This window comes from Micropterus salmoides, unplaced genomic scaffold, assembly GCF_014851395.1.
Source record: "Micropterus salmoides isolate LMB-PRFRI ecotype aquatic unplaced genomic scaffold, ASM1485139v1 Ms_hic_scaffold_16, whole genome shotgun sequence".
Lineage (NCBI taxonomy): Eukaryota > Metazoa > Chordata > Actinopteri > Centrarchiformes > Centrarchidae > Micropterus > Micropterus salmoides.
This window is the reverse complement of record NW_024040707.1, coordinates 22,721,074-22,737,615: the sequence shown is the minus strand read 5'-3', so window position 1 is coordinate 22,737,615 and position 16,542 is coordinate 22,721,074. Positions and strand designations below refer to the sequence as shown.

The 16,542-nt window shown below is 41.2% G+C and overlaps 1 protein-coding gene across 8 annotated transcripts in view; it reads right to left on the bottom strand.

Moving 5' to 3' along the window:
- ubr4 (ubiquitin protein ligase E3 component n-recognin 4) overlaps nucleotides 1-16,542 on the bottom strand; it is a 61,116-nt gene that overhangs the window by 17,715 nt on the left and 26,859 nt on the right. For 6 of the 8 annotated variants that reach the window (XM_038722923.1, XM_038722925.1, XM_038722926.1 and 3 more), the window contains 32 exons: nucleotides 16,345-16,497; nucleotides 15,924-16,151; nucleotides 15,542-15,699; nucleotides 15,239-15,413; nucleotides 14,543-14,744; nucleotides 14,093-14,256; nucleotides 13,405-13,621; nucleotides 12,416-12,632; nucleotides 10,852-10,884; nucleotides 10,497-10,560; nucleotides 10,235-10,369; nucleotides 9,601-9,775; nucleotides 9,348-9,479; nucleotides 9,014-9,135; nucleotides 8,577-8,688; nucleotides 8,157-8,287; nucleotides 7,509-7,686; nucleotides 6,890-6,994; nucleotides 6,319-6,456; nucleotides 5,979-6,147; nucleotides 5,552-5,756; nucleotides 5,325-5,438; nucleotides 4,079-4,288; nucleotides 3,843-3,992; nucleotides 3,512-3,739; nucleotides 2,746-2,824; nucleotides 2,389-2,631; nucleotides 2,049-2,217; nucleotides 1,748-1,892; nucleotides 1,262-1,347; nucleotides 1,070-1,157; nucleotides 537-730 (listed from right to left, as the gene is read on the bottom strand). In XM_038722923.1, coding sequence (XP_038578851.1) covers nucleotides 537-730; nucleotides 1,070-1,157; nucleotides 1,262-1,347; nucleotides 1,748-1,892; nucleotides 2,049-2,217; nucleotides 2,389-2,631; nucleotides 2,746-2,824; nucleotides 3,512-3,739; nucleotides 3,843-3,992; nucleotides 4,079-4,288; nucleotides 5,325-5,438; nucleotides 5,552-5,756; nucleotides 5,979-6,147; nucleotides 6,319-6,456; nucleotides 6,890-6,994; nucleotides 7,509-7,686; nucleotides 8,157-8,287; nucleotides 8,577-8,688; nucleotides 9,014-9,135; nucleotides 9,348-9,479; nucleotides 9,601-9,775; nucleotides 10,235-10,369; nucleotides 10,497-10,560; nucleotides 10,852-10,884; nucleotides 12,416-12,632; nucleotides 13,405-13,621; nucleotides 14,093-14,256; nucleotides 14,543-14,744; nucleotides 15,239-15,413; nucleotides 15,542-15,699; nucleotides 15,924-16,151; nucleotides 16,345-16,497 — 4,919 coding nt within the window. The remainder of the gene's footprint in view (nucleotides 1-536; nucleotides 731-1,069; nucleotides 1,158-1,261; nucleotides 1,348-1,747; nucleotides 1,893-2,048; nucleotides 2,218-2,388; nucleotides 2,632-2,745; nucleotides 2,825-3,511; nucleotides 3,740-3,842; nucleotides 3,993-4,078; nucleotides 4,289-5,324; nucleotides 5,439-5,551; nucleotides 5,757-5,978; nucleotides 6,148-6,318; nucleotides 6,457-6,889; nucleotides 6,995-7,508; nucleotides 7,687-8,156; nucleotides 8,288-8,576; nucleotides 8,689-9,013; nucleotides 9,136-9,347; nucleotides 9,480-9,600; nucleotides 9,776-10,234; nucleotides 10,370-10,496; nucleotides 10,561-10,851; nucleotides 10,885-12,415; nucleotides 12,633-13,404; nucleotides 13,622-14,092; nucleotides 14,257-14,542; nucleotides 14,745-15,238; nucleotides 15,414-15,541; nucleotides 15,700-15,923; nucleotides 16,152-16,344; nucleotides 16,498-16,542) is intronic. The other 2 variants (XM_038722924.1, XM_038722930.1) reach the window with 1 other exon arrangement.

The window sequence follows — 16,542 nt, the reverse complement described above, 5'->3', positions numbered from 1 at the left end:
AGAGTTCAGCGGCTAATTTGAATACAAGCTATCGTAGTTGTTTACATTAAAATCGGTGTTATTATGATTATAATGAAATATGAATCGATGCGGCAGCATTTCCCGGGGATTTATTGATGAAATAATATGTTTTAGGACTAAATATTTTTACTGGATTGGATTGCCTGGACCTTTGACAACATAACAAGACAGTTTTTGTTGGAATATATCGATTGGTGGATTACTATGAGGCTTGATAGGTGAGTCGCGTCAATTTTGATTGTACTGGCTGGTCTGACAGAAGCGCTGATTGTACCCGTTGTGGTGATTGTATCTTGAAATGGTTTGCATTGTTCGAATCACGGGAATTTTAGCTTTCAAACGTTGTATCATATGAGTATGAAGTTAACATAGTAGCTGTGTGCACATACTGAAAGCTGCTGCAAGGACCTGATGGCCCGTGGGCGGGCCGTTGGAATGTCAAGAGGTTAATGAAGACATAATTAGTGAAAAGGAAGGAGCAAGAGAAATATCAGCCACTCTTTGTTGAAACTTACTTATTCTTTAGCTCCACGATAGCCTGTACAGTCCTGTTGTTGTAGTAGAGGTTGACAGTGCGGACCATTTTGGTGCGTTTGAGGTCACCGATCTTCACTGTGACTTTACTGATGGTGTGGCTGCCAATGAGCTTGACAACCTGCTGTGTGGTGGTGTAGCGGGTGTCCACTTTGATCGATGACAGTTTTATATTCTGGAGTAGGACACAGGACACACAAGGCATTGTTTAAAACTATAAGAGACTGTAGTAATGCAACTAGGATCTTCTACAAATTCTCGTGTCCTTGTTCTATCAGCATATTCATCATTTTGCTGCAGTTTGCAGTTTAAATACAAGCTGAGATATACAGATGAGCATCCAAACCCTGTCAACCCAAAAGTAACTATAGTTTAAATAACCTTAACCAATGCAAATGTTATGCTAACTTACAAGTGTGTAAAACCTTGCAATGGAATTTTGTTAGCTAAACTTCTTGTGTACATTTCTGCTAGAGACCAGAGTGTCCATTAAGTGAAGTTGTGTTGAACATACTGAGAAAGGAACTTCTGGATTGTTGCACACCAAGCAGGGGTCACTCTCCAGAAAAAATCCATCAAACTCCACTAAACCTGACAGAGTGCTGCAGGAGAAAACACAAGATCGTTAATATTTAAATATAGATGAGGTCCACTACTTAAAATTGCATTTTTTTTGCTACAATATAGCAGGTTTGTGTAGACATACTTGTAAATGTTGGAGTTGGGGTGATTCGTCAGGATGTGGTTCTGTGCCCTGAGGATTTCCACAGCTTTCTGGGAATACTCCTTCAACTGGAAATGATTATAACCATTTTAGAGAGACTTTTCAGCACTATCATTGTGGCGGCTATGTTCTGCTGAATGATGCAAAGGATAAGAATTGTGAGCGATCCATTATGGACAGTCTACCTTTTTAATAATTTATTAATTTTAAAGTCTGGGTATTCCTTTGTCTCCTTGTATTTTTAAGCCAAACTATTTGAAGAGCAGCCAAACAATCTTTCGTTTACCACATGGCATGTCAAATGCTGAAAACAATAATTTGGAGATGACAGCCACAAAAGGACTTCAAATCCCACACAAGGCTCACAAATTATGTTGTCGGGCAAAGAATGAACACTAAGAAATGTGTATGATCTGATATGATAATAATTACAATAGTGAAATCAGCCTGTGAGGCCGTCAAACAAACCTTTTTCTCTGTCTGAGGAGTTTTGAGTGAGAAGTATCCAAGCAGGTCAACAAACTGGGCAGCTTTGCGGCCATATGCAGGCAGCTCAGGCCAGATGGCCCAAGTCAATTCCAGCAGCAGCTCCTGCTGAGATTTACTGGAGTTCCTACAGAGATATTCACACGTCAGCCACAGGCCAGGGATGTGATTTCACCATTTAATAGTTTATTTTGTTCATAGTTTGTTCATTGTTGTTACATGTTTGTTTAATGACACAAGTCTAAAAAGTAGTTTGGGACTAAACTAAGCTGTCTGTATATACCTGTAGATATGAAGTGCCAAGCAGTGGGCTTGCCAGCGGACAGCAGATGAGTTTGACTCTAGCAGGAAACAGCGCAAGAACTGGATGAGGGTCTCCTTGTCCGCAAACTTGTTAAGCTGACTGACCAGAGCCATGCACAGCTGATCCTCCTGGCTGCCAACTCCATCACCTGTGGTCAGCCCACAAAGATACAACACAATCAAGACACTAGTGTCAGCTATCCATTTTTGATATCCAAAGATCTTGTTCAGGTTCATTGGGGGGCTATTCCAGCATTTAATGTGTGCCATGTAAACAAGAAGAACTACGAAGTATGACAAAGTCGGTGTCGTTGCCTCACCCTCTTTGTCTTTCTCCTTGTCCTCTTTTTTGCTCTTTTTACTGGAGGACTTGCTCTGCGAAGACTGAGAAGCTCCTGCCTGTCCAGCATTACTTGAGCCTCCTCCTGTGAATGATGAAGAGGAGGAGGAGGAGGCGGCCAACACCTTACTGCCACACAGGGCACAGGAGAGCAGTTGTAAAAGTACTGGGGACACGCCCTCATCAACTAGGAAGCTGACCTGGAGCAGGAAGTACAACACAGCTATACAGAGAAGAGAAACAGATAAGGAGGGAAAAGAGACACACATAGGTTAACATTACTGGCCACAAAAGTTTGTTTTTATCTAGTAACAAAAGCTGATCTGAAACAACTTACAGTCATCCTTCATGCAGAACTTCTGCCAGTTGATCGTCCTCTGAGTGGCAATTTCAGCACAAGCTTTCAGATGTTCCATCTGCAGCAAGAGAAGAAAGTTACACTTAAATCTCAATCCTTACAGTAGTATCACAGTGGAAAAAACTTGCGTGATGTGACTGCAGACATTTAAACATGGAGGCAGACTGTCGTCAGCAGCCTGTTGTAATTGTGTGCGCTATGTTTTGCACAGATAAACAAATGTGTACAAACATTAGCTCCGCTTTAATCTTGAGAAGCTGCAAAGCTGCAGTCTCTATTCATTAGCCACTGTAATTTAAACTGTACATTTCCAGCTAAAATGAGGCTTATTGTTGACCATTTTCTCTCTGCTCGCCTGCCATTCACCGGTCTAGTGCCGAGTTTTGCTTGCATGCCGTACACATCAGCTTGCTCTCATTGACTGTTGCGGGTTTCTGATCGAATTTCAAACAATTTATGCTTCAAAATTGGGGAGCCGTCAATCCAGCTGGCGACCATAAGTATGTCTGTAAACCCCCTCACACTACCAGAATAATCTGTTCTGACCAGCCTCAGCTCAGGCACACCTATGTGATTGTTGGGAGGGGCGATTCAGACCCAAAAATGGACAAAATATCCTCTAGTGTGCGGCCAGCATTACTAAGACAAAAAACAATGTACATAAAATAAACATAATTTCTAGCCAATACACTGCATACAAGAAGCTCTGTACGAGTCGACTTAATGACATGTTCAGGACACTCACCAGACTAATGAGTGTGTCATACTGTAGCGCTGAGCCAGACGTGGCTGTGACCACGCCAGCCCGGAGGAAGATTCCCTGCTCCTCCAGAAGCTTCTTGATGCTGCGCACATGTGAGTCAAGAGTGTGCAGGTCCCGCAGCTGACGATATTTTTCCTTTGAGCCGCAGATAAACAGCAACAGCTTTCTGACTTGCCTCCTGACGAATGGCGTCTGTTGAATCATCAGATACTGAGGAGAAAAGGGAGACAGAATTAAGGGGTTGTATTTACGTATTTTGTGTACAAGGAGGTTGATAAGGAACATCACATAAGTGATACACCCAACTGCTTACTTCAGACAGATAATAGAACCAGGAATGGTCAAAAACAGGAGGTGGGATACGTGGGTTGGTGTCAGCAATCTTCTTGATCTGATACGGAAGCCTGAGGACCATTTCAGTCAATAGCTGGGAATAGGCTTCAAACACATCAGCAGCATGTCCCTAAAAGGATGTGCAACATAGTGAGTTCGAACATTCCTTGTACAAAAGACACTTTTTCAAGTTTAGATAAAGACGTTATGTGATACCTTGACATATTGGCGCAGGAAGAAAGGGCTCATGTCTGGGGGAGAGGAGGCTGTGTGTGGGCGGAGGAGCTGGCTGGCGGCCACAGGCTCTTCTTCACCCTGTTGGCTCTTCCAAAACTCCAGGAGTGATTTGAGCACGTGGAGACAGTAGTCAATAGCACCCAGGCTGAGCAAGGCAGTTGCAGTGGCGTTTGAGATAAGAGAGGATGACTGGAAGAGAGAAAAGAAGGTGCGCTTGGCCATGTAGTACAATGTACAAGCAACTTCGTTTTGAATAGCCTAGAAGAAGTAAAGTTAAAAAATTCAGGAAATCTGCATCTTTCCACTGCAGGTGTTCTTTCCACAACATTAGTATTTATATTATTATAATAACATTAGATAAAAAGTTCAATTTTAATAGTTTTAATAATATATTGTTTGTGTGTTAATATATTAATGATTTAATTTTACAATATGCATTGTCATTTTATGGAATAGTATACTATATAGCTCACCACTAGTATAATATTTATTCCAGTTGGACAAAACAGCAGTTTCATATTTTCATTCATTAAATCCTTGTGCAAGAAAAATGGCCACCATTGGTCACTTAATTTGTTAATGTTACTCTCTCATCAATCAACAACCATTCATGCACGAGGAGTTCCACATTTGAAAGTTTTCTGTAGCACATCAAACCATTTTTATGTCCCGCCCCATCCAGGCTGTGATTGGTCATTTGTAGAAAAGTGAAATTGACGATCGATGTTATGAAAAGTTGAACACGTTTAAAAAAAAAGGCACCTGATATAGCTAAATAGCCAGCTCTGTCAAGCGGCCACCGAGCGACTTGCCCATCGGGATCTCTCCCAGTGCTCCAGTGACTATCTGGTTTTTGTTCTGCCAGAGTTTCAACAACTGTCATATGATTGACACCAGCTTTGCGTCGCGTCCTGCCCACCACTCGGGGCGGGGGTGAACAATAAGCTGTGCAGTGCACCGCGGCGGGCGGTGGGGGGATTACAGTAGGTTGTAGTTACTTGCACATTGTGCTCGTAAATCATTTTTCTGGGTCGCACGTATCGATTTTTAGGGGCATATACGAGCAAAATGGTCGCACTGTAGAGCCCTGCAGTTATCTTCTATGGGTACTTTAGAGTGGCTTTGAACAAACAATGATGTCTGACTTGTTTTAAATTTAAACTTTTAACTGATAGCCTTTAGTGAAATCAGTGAAAACTGCATTTAGAAAAGAAAGAGGATGTACCTCAGAGGAGGATTTGGAGCCAGACTTGGTGCGGGACATGAAGACACTGAGCAGTCTCATGATGACCAGGTGAACTTCATTGATGGAGCTACGCTCATTCTTCTTGGACACGTCCTGCAGAGGAATAACATGGATTAAACACTGGGTAGGTATTGTATTTCAAAAGCATTCTTTATCATATTCGATGAAATTCTCTTAATGATTCATCACCAGGAGACTGTGGTTACCTTCTTGTGCATGCCAAGCTCAGCAATGAGCTGTGCTAGCAGGTCATCCAAGGCACCCTTATCCTTTTCATCCTCGCCATCCAGGTCAGAGGTCAACATGAGGATAACCTGCATGTACGGGATGGCTTGGACTCCACCTACATTGTGGAGCTGAGAAAGCTGCTGAAGCAAGCGCTCCAGTAGCATCAGACGAACCATGTGTAGCCTGACAAGAAAGACAAGATAAGTAATAAACATTTTAACTTCTACAAGTGAGTCTGCCATATTGGCCTTAATGTGGTGTTCTTTATGACGACAATGTACTTCTCCAAAAGAAGTACTAAATCTCTTTCCTCCCTTTAACAAGCAGATGTTTGTTGGCAGCAGAGCTTAAACTTGAATCTTCCTACGTATTCTAAAGTCCCGCCTTGCATTTGGGATGTCTGACCTGTTGCTTGTGTGAATGTCTCCCTCAGTCTCTCCTTCTCCCTCTGAGCCTTCACCTTCCTGCTGGGCTGTGGTGGTGCTGATGGCTCCAGTGCTGGAGCTCACACTTCCTGGACCTGCAGGGTGGCCCTCCACTGCTGTGTCCCCATATGCACTGCTGCGTCCTGACACTGTACATACAAATGCATGCAAACATGCAACTTAGCAAATGGGGAAACATGGTGTATAATAAGTAATAAATTAATATGTACAGTTTAAAGAAAGATGTCTGTAAAGTCGTAAGATACTTTATAATCTAACATTTCTGGGTCACTTTTTTTTGTTTTTTTAAAATCACCCACCACTGTGCTCCCCCGCTACAGAGTCGATTGCAGAACCTCCACTCTCTGAGCCCACACTGCCGCCATGCTCAGCAGGGGAGGTCCGCAACGTAGAGCCATCAGTAGCAGCTGTGCTGCCCTCATCATCTGATGCCGGGGCTGAAATCATAGCAATAGCTGTAACAGTAAATACACCACGGTCATCTGGCCAGGATAGATGACTTTAGTTTGTACTTGTGCACCAAAATTGCAGTAAAGCATGCAGTACATTCAAAACACTTCAATCTGCCATTTTCGGGGGGGGGGTTTCCTATTGGGCCTATTGTGGGCATAATCATATGTAATTACTACCTACTTGAGCAAATGTGACAGACTGAAAAGAGGATAAACAATCCATTAAATTTAAAATAGTGGATTAAGACGTGCCACAGATTAGATTCCCATACTGGGAAAGTTTGGCCGTTTTAATCCAAAATTGTAGACAAAAATATTTTAATGTGTTATGGTAAGAATTTACTAGCCACTGTGACCTTGCAGATATAAAAACCTAGCTTCCTGCTGATCACATACTATCCGGAGGTGGTCTCTTTACCTGATGCGGTGGTGTCTGAAAGGGTGCCAGCATCCAGTGAAGAGGAGCTTGGGGCCTGGCCAGACAGGCCAAGGCTCTGAAGGCCAAGAGCACTGCTGCTACTGCCTAAAAATGTCAAAAATATGTATAGTACGTTAGCAGCACTGACCCAAAATCTTGCTGGTGCTTCACCTGATGCAGATTTGGTCAACCATTAATGAGGTTGAGGTTGATATTGAAAAAGGTGAAACATTTCACTTCGGAAGGTAGAACATTCACGTAATTCATGTTCACGACTATTCAGGTTAACTTGTGTCCCAAACAGTGTTTTTTTATTCAGTTGCAGGAGCGTTTCAATAACTGCAAGTTTCACTTTTGTGACAAGTGTTACAGGTACACAAAACTTAAAACTATTGCTTTTTAACTAAAATGCTAATTGTGTTGGTGTTATTATCTCCCCAAATTGCTATCAACTGCTCAGGGCTTTCCTGCTGCTCATAAGTCTTATTTTTAAGTTTAATCAACTCTGTTCTGAACAGCTGAGAACTGTTTCAGAACAGTGTCTAAATGTGGAGTGGGACCCCCAGGCAGTATCGGCTTACCAGAGCATTGCTTTATTTTGTATTTTCTGGCCATCTACCTTGTTGATCCTGCTGAAGGCTGAGAGCGATGGCCAGCTCTACCATAGTTTCATCATCTGCATCAGGAGGGATGTCCAGCATGGGGGGGAAACCCTCAGCTCCAGCCAGCAGAGCCTCCAGGGGAGATGGATTTCCATTGTTGACATTCTCTGCTGTCTCCAGGACCATAGACTCTGACTGAGGATGCAGAAAAACATTGGTGTTATTCATCTGTTCAACAGACATCTTAAGTGAAAAAGTTTATAACTAAGGCATTTAAACATAAAGTTGAACACATATGTCAGGGAAATAAGAACGAGGTTCAACATCCGTTCCATTTCTCTGTGTAGGGTGAGTTTATTTTGGAGAACAGAAACAATTCAATCATATCTTTGACAGCTGAAAACAACCGTGCACGGTTCATTTGTGGCACTAAGCCACTCAGGACTTAATCATTACTACAATTACGATTGTGTTGTGCACATTAAAATTGAGCTAAATAAACTGAACCATGTTTATTATCTGGGTCATCGTTATTGACTAAAAGCAGGATATTAAAGAAAGAGGTCTATTACATTCCACTTGCTTCCAGTTTCCTCTCACAATGTTAACAATGCAGGAGTAATGTCAAATATAACCCACAGACTACATCGGCCCTCTTTGCTCACCACCATCTCAAAGTCACCATGGTCCACTTCACCCTGGTCTTGACTCTCCTGTCTACCTTCTTCTCCTCCAGTCAGCACTGATGACTGCATTTTTTCGTCCGCATCGTCGTCGTCGTCATCATCCTTGTCCCCTTTTAAAGGAAATCAACCAACATGTTTTAGAGAACTGAATCCACTTGGTCATAGGAGCCCCAACATAGTTTTGAATCCTTTGTTTAGACATTCAGTTTGTTTTTTTACACATATCAGGCATTGAATGTGCATGCTGAAAACCTTTTAAAAACTATAATTGTCCTAATGCCTTGAAAACCAAACTATAAGAACTCAGGAGCAACAAAATCACCCCTTAATAAATACTCACGCACATCGAGTAACATACATTGAAGCTTTGATGTTTGATTGAAGCCTGTGCAAACTTACCCATAGGTGTGTTGGAGCGTGGGGGAGATGGAAGGGTCACATGTCGCCGTTTGTTTCTTGGTCGAAGCACTCTGATCAGAGCCTGCTTACAAGCAAAGCTCACAGCTACGTCCTGAAATTGGTTACACAACGGTTATCAGATGACAGTATGTCTATACTGCTTTTAAACTACAGTCCAGGTTACAGTTATTCTCCTAATTGTGACATTATCATCATGTCAAGTAATTTCCTGATCACTCAAATCCTGTTTATAAATAGTCCTGTATAATCAAATGTATTATAAGATAGGAATTAGAATGTTACAATGCTCAACAGCAACGGTAAAATGCTATGAGTCTGGCAAGTCCCAGGATTATTTGTCAGTGATCTCATGACTCATTCTCATGGTTTCTTGAATGCCAATTGATTCTAGTGATCATTAGAAGTAGTACACTTACAGGGCACAGTAACATTTGCATGTAGATTTTGGAGGCTACATTGATGTAATCCAGTTCACATGTGCAGTATGCATGGATGATGTCCACCAAGGCATTTACTGTCGCTTCCACATGAGTTAAGCCTTAGATGGAGAGAAGAAAATCATATTAACACACTGCCCGTTTTCAGTTAGGTGTACAGTACCAAAATCAAATTAGTAGTTTTAGACAGTATACATAATGTGTGAACGCAACGTAAGCTGACAACTGGTCACGTTCACGATCATATCAGTACACAATTTTCACACCCAGTCAACATACTTGCAAACTTTGGGGTCCCACAGTTTGAACTTACCTGGCAGACAAGCAGGAGCAAGAAAGGCGTTCTTTGGTTTCAGGGCGTGGAGTTTCCAGAAGTTATTCATAAGCTGCGTGATGAAATTACAGCTTTCACTATCCACGTGTTTTTGTCCATCCTCTGTCATTTCTGGGTTAAAAAAAGAAAAGAAAACTAACATTACAGTGATTGTGTAACCACCACTTAAATCATTTAAACATAAATTGCTATTTCCAAGTCATCCGATGTCACCAGCAGAATAGACTCTTACCAGAGTCCTGGTGTAATGACTTTGTTTCAGTGAAATGCACCAAGTTGTTGGGTCTCATCATTGCAATGGAGCGGGCAGTGATCACAAGCCTCTGGAAGACATCAGGGTCGAGCTCCCTCCCCTCACGGCTGCAGCTATTCAGACACTGCACTGCGTTACTCAACAAGGACTGGTCCTGAAGAGAGGAAGCAGGCAAGTGTTGCATTAGATCTTCATAGCGAGTGTAGAGGATGGGCATAACATTTAACACCTACAAGTACTTGACTGCTTAGAATACCGTTTCTAACTTCATTATGCCCTGCTGTGGGTGTGGTTTCTGAAAAATCTGCTGTGTAATTTCAACATTTAATGGATTAACTGTGGATAAATGACAGCTACGTACTGCACTGCTGGCTACAAACATTCACATAAAATTGCCAAACAATCATATTACTTCCTTTACACAGGGTCAGCAGTTAAATACTTATTTCCACTGTTTGTGCGGTTCTCCATTTTCTCTGGCTCACTAACTGTTCCTTCTTCACTTACAAGTACTGTATGCCACATTTAATCTTTAACTTTAAGTAAATGGAACTTTTAATTAAATGAGTTTTGGGAGCTAATGATTACCAAACTGTCCAGTGTTTTTTTGTACCTTGTGGTTGTGGTAGGCAGTTCTACTGGTGTGCAGGCTGGCAAGAAGTCCCTTTGTCTGCTGCTGCACTCCTGCAGGCGTCGGCATGGACAGGAGTAGAGTGGCCAACTCCAGTGCTGCAGCCTTATTCTTCTCCTACATAAAGTTAAAGAAACGCAGTCAACAATGTTCCCTGAAGACCAGAACTTTTAACACAGGACTTTTCATTCACATATGTTATTACTTTTAAAAAGGCAAAGAATAAAATCTTCATCTGTTTTACCTTTTCACTAGAGGAACCTACTGCAAAGCAGCTTTCCAAAGACTCAAGAGAGCTGACCACCAACCTGAAATGAAGAAAGAAGATCAACACTGCTTCTACTAAAGAGTTTTGCCTTAAATCAACCAAACAAACAAAAGAAAGAGCAAATCTCAACCTCTTGTAGTTTGTGCTGATCTAAATGCAAAAACAACACTGAATGCAAGAATAAATGTTGTCAGGAAAATAAAATGATTTGGTTGTTGTTGTACAAGTGTGGAGATGGTGCATGGTATGTTCACAGTCTCAGGCATGGACACACAAACTGGCACACATGCACAAAACCACACAAACAAGCAGAGAAAGGGCAGTTACTAACCGGTCCAAGGTTGATAAGGACTCAGTTTCACAACTTTTTATTGTATTTTTGGGAGCAAAAGAAAAAGAACAACAAAAAAAAAGAGTGAGGATCACAGAAAGAAACAAGTGAAATTAAATGATTCAGTTGAACACAAGAGAAGCATGCAAGAAAAGATGACATCACGAGAGCCATGCACTAAATACTATTAAGAGAACCAAACCCCCATTATTAAAACTTTTCCTCAACAACTCTTGCTATATAGCTGGTATAATTAAGGGTAAATATACGCTAGGAAAGGTCAATATAGATCAAATCTATCACATCTTTCACAGTATGTACTCTTTTCAATCTAATAATATTACAATGTAGTTAATTTTCTGGAAAACCAATTGAGAAAACTTAAAATTAATTATTACTATAATTAAAATAACTGCAAAATGATCACAAAACAGTATTGCTAATCGATTTGCAATCCGTGTATGGTACGTTCTTTGATTATTTAGTTTCAAAACCGAAACCGAAAATAAATAAAAAAAAAAAAAAAGAAGAAGTTGTTCTTTCCGTTTTAAAAATATTGATTTTGATATTTAATGTGTCCGATTTGTGCAGCTTTGTGTGTTACACTTGATAAACTCGCAGCAAATACACTTGGGCGAGGGCGGTACCTGATTAAATGTAATTAAGATGAGCTTCAACATCAACATAGGCGGGTTTTTAGTTAGAAAAACAGGAGGCTCACCGTTCAGTTTGTAACTCACTACCAACTGGGACAGGAACATGAACGTCTCAGAAGCTGCATGAGAATCCTCTGTTTTTAAGATTTCTTCAGTATCAAATTAATTCAGTGATAGTTGTCAGTACATCCAGTGGTACACAGCAAACATGAACTGTTATTAGATAAATGGGAGAGCTGTATATTAACGACTCTTACGGATTACAAGGTTCGGGTAATTTTCATTCAGCCTCTCTACACTGTTTCGACCTGAGCTTTATTTTCTTTGTGAGATGGAAGAATTTAGAAAGTTGCGCGGTACTGCAGAGAGCATCCGACCACTGTCCAGTGAGCCGGTTCCACTGGCAACACAACCCATTTTAGGTCTACCAGAGAGGGAGCGGGGAGCTGGACCATATAGGGCGAGGGAGGGGAGGTCGCAGGAGCGACCTAGTGTACTGCGAGGGTTGGTGATCATTCCCTTTGGTTGGATGAAGCCCGACGCAGACCGCAGCTGTTGCAAACAACGGGCGCACGTGTATAGCAGCCAGTTAGTTTGAAGTATGGATACAACACCGGACAGAACAAAACACAGATTTGGTTTTGAAACCAATTAATCAAAGAACGAACCATACACTGATTATTTGCCCACAAGGGTTTTATATACCCACAGTTTTAAAAAGGATGGACGTATTAACGGTACGGTAAAATCTGGCTGTGGAGATAAAAAGGTAGTTTAATAAAGAAATGACACAAACTAGGCCATTCAAAAGTCATACTCTCTCATCAGATCATGATTGTGGTAAACTGAACTACAGAAGAAGTGTAAATGCCAACAACTTTATGAACTGCAAAGTGGAAAGCCCCTACCTCTCCAGCACACTGCCGCTGGTGGTGGTTGGGGTGGCTATGTCTCCATCAGAGGCGCCGTTGCCCTGGTTGAGGTTGGGACTGCAGACATTGTTAACAGAGGCAGAGGAGAAGTCCTCTGGTGGATCCTCAGGCCAGCCAAACTGCTCCTTGGTTTTACCGTAGATTTTGATTGAATCAAGCATGGTGACCCCAGCTGGGTCAACAGATGCTCCGACTTTAGGAAAAAAACAAACAAAAAAAACAGTAAGATGAAACTACATCAGAAAATGTTTTCCACAGTCTGTAGCAAATTTAATCTGATCCAAGTTAAAGGAACAGCTCAGTGCAAAATAAATGTTAGGGCTGCACAATTTGGAGAAAAAGTCATATTGCAATTATTGTGGACAATTTTGCGATTATAATGGAACAAATGGTTCTATGAGTCTACTAGCTTGATTATCAAGAAATATACACAAAATACCGACTTTGAAATGTTTATTTCTCAACTTGAACAAAGTTAAACACTAAACAATATTTATAACAAGATAAATATTCTTTGCCGTAAGCTATTGCATACAATGCATTAGTCTCATTAATAATTTATTGTGCTGCACAAACACTTCAGAGCCAGAGTCAGCTCATGCTCTTTTTGGACCAATAAATTACATTACTTCCAGTGTTTTGAAGTAACAGCAGTAAAATATTCTTAATTTTAATAACATTCAGTGGACTTTCAAAACTGCTGAGATATTATACAGCAACACAATTTTTATTTTGTAGTGAAATCTTACTTAAAGGGTTTTGTCAAAGCGATTTCATTCAACCATTTAGATATTTTGGTGTTGAAAGATTGGAGGGATATGCAAAGAATCCAGATATGTAACGCAAAATACTAACATTCACATACTGTGTGTGCTTTTAGTTAAATCCTGTAACTTACATCAAGAAACCACAACAATGATTTGGTAAATAATAGGTAATACACATAAATGGACTACTGCTCTTACTAAAGATGGAGAGCTTCTTGTCAGCCTGCAGGGCCTCCTCTCTGGTGAAGGGAAAGTCGAACCAGCGGGCTCTCGTCAGGTTTATCTGCATGGTGCGGCCAAAGACCTCCACATAGGAAGGAGCCCTCTCAATGGCCTGAGTGCCCACCTGCACCCGCATGCCCGTCATCACCATTGAACTGTTGTTGTTGACCGCTTCCACAGTGAACCCCCCAGGCTAGGAGGAAACAAACATTTTGTCATGGTTCTGGTTAAGCATAAATTGTGAAATGCAGGTTCAACTTTGGATGCATTCTAATGCTCGAGTACTCTGTGTTATGTTAAATTGCATGAAGGTAGATGGCAAAAAGTGCTGGCATATGATGTGCATATTAACATACCAATCTTTACACATCTACAGTTCAACAGAGTGTTTAAGTACTTGTGAACATATACTCAGAAGATTCATATACGTGACACTATTATCAACATCGGTGTATAAATCCCGTTAAAAATGATGGTACAATCTTTCCACCGCTTCTACTCTTCACAGATTTTTTTGCTACTCGCTCTACAATCTCATATACTTTGAGCTTTTACTGTATAAAGCATAAAATAAACAAATGCATGGCTCACGGTGGCAATTCATTACATATGAAAAGCACAGTAGTCTACTGCACACAGAATCATTATGTTTAAATGCCCTTACCTTTGTGTTGGCCACATACATCCCAGTGGAGTTGAGCCTATGTTTGATTTGCTGTCCATTGTAGACCTGTAGTAAGTCATTGCCCCCAAACTCCACCTCTGTCAGCTGCTGGTTGTGTTCAAAGAAGTCCACTGGGAATGTCACCTGACTGGAGGTCCGGGTGGCTGAAAGTAAAATCATTACATTCAAATTTGAAAGTAGTGTGAATGGTTCTGTATCAATTGGTCTACTGTGTACACCAATAATGATCCTGAGGCGGCACTAAATGTATTTACAGAAATTTCAATGAAAGTAAGGGTAACAATTCAAATGTTATTTTGGCAAATAAACAGCCATTGTCTATGTGTGAAGATCACATATTAGTTTCTTTATCATCTATGTAGGGATCCATTTATTTACATTTTCTTGTGATTAAAAATAAGAATTGCACTTAATTTGCCTCAGACTCACTAGTAGCAGCAGCTTTGCGCTTGCGGACTGGCTTCATAATACTGATGCCACAGCTGGGCTGCAGTGAGGGCTGAAGCCAGTAAGAGGTGTTGTCCACATTGGCCATGTAGATTCGCAGGCTTCCATCCTCACAGAGAAGAATCATGGTGGTACGCTGTTGCTCGTTACTGGCAGTGTGTCGGATAGCTACCATATCTTGAATCTGCACAAAAGGAAACATGTATGAATGTTAACCTTCAGAAATAGCAAAGAAATCAACCCCAGTGGGTGACACATTTGATAGGGAAACATCACAGACAACCTTCACTTCAACCTTCGTTGGATACACATTTAATGCTGCAATTTTATGCTTAATTATCATGTTTCATATTTGTGTGTTTTATCAATGTGCAAATAAAGTGTTACTACTTCCCTGAAATGCATGCATTGGTTTTCGGACATAATGTAAAAAAATAATAAATCAAAAGCTTTATTTAGTTTGTATATACTTCAAAATGGACATGGATGCAAAGCTGAGGCCGCACTACTTTATGCACTACAATACACAAGCAGAAAATGATCTGTGTGAACACTTATGAGAATAGGAGACTAGAATAGAGGACTGGAATGGGAATACATGTGACGTCACCATGCTTTTAGTGCATTTTTTTTCCGTTTTACACACTGTTCCACATCTGTACTTTAAGTGGCCATTACCTTGGCTTTGGCTGGCAGAGTTTTAATCTCTTGGATGAGGAAGGTGTCTGGCTTGACCATGATGACCAGTGGTATGCCTGTTGTCTGCTGCACACAGCACACCAGGCCTGGGTGGTTCATGACCTCAGACCACTGGCACAAAGCAGGTGACATCTTATTGCTGCCACCATTAGAGCTAAAGAAGGTAGGAGGGCAAGAGGGAGATGGACACACAGTTAGCTCTTCCAGTTACCCATTACATATCACCAAATCCAGAGCAGCGGCAGGGATGTGGAGAGACTGTATATGAAGAAGAAGTGTTACCCTTTGACGTTGATGGGGAAGAGCCTCTGCACATCTGTGGTGCTGCGGCTCACTGTGGCAGCGAAGGACTTTCCCTGGCTATAGCTGAAGAAAAGCATCTGAAGCACATGGGAGTAATAGACAGACACACCACCACCGGCTACCTGCCCGTTGCTATCCTGGAGGCACACAGAAAGAATTTATCTCAATACTGCTTTCTGCCATTCAGAATTTTCAAGAAACCTCAAACACTGATATGAAGCGGTGTGTAAACATGAAATCAGTCAGCAGGAATGTAGGGCTGGATATATTTTTAGCCAACAATGACATATTTTGATGTTGACGTAATAATATTTTGTATAACATAACAAAACACCATAGATTTAGTACACATCCCACTTACTTTCAAGTCTTCGTGGTTTATCTCCAGTACATTTGTGACATAGAAAGGGCCATGTTGGGCACTGCTGGAATCGTCCATGAGCTGGGTGTACATGTAACCTGCTGAAGACATGATGGCGATAATGTTCTTCCCTTCCTCATTGAAAAGGAAGGTAGCATCGCGTATCTTGGAACTCGGGAGCAGGAAGTAGTACATGGGACTCAGGGCATCCACTGATAAGTCATAAATCTGTACAGGAAGGGAGATAAATTGAAAAAGACAAAATTGAAAAAGTATTACTTTTGCAACATGCAAAAGCAGCACTGTTAGTTACATGTTTAGAACTTAACCAAATTAGAAAAATGTAATCAAATCACCAATAAACGCTTCATTCTCATAACTTAGGGTACTTATAAAGTGTCTACTTTCTTTGAATACATACCTTGACAAAGTCAGCCGTGATAATGGCAAGTTCAGTCTGCGAGCCCGGTAACCAGATGGCTTTGATGATGAAGTTGCCAGTAGCCAGTTGTGGGTGCAACACCAGATGATCTGACACAGAGCCTGTGCTGCTGAAGGTTAGTACATGGCAGTCCTGGGAAGAAAAAAAAATGAAAGAACTAAGAAAAAACAATCATAT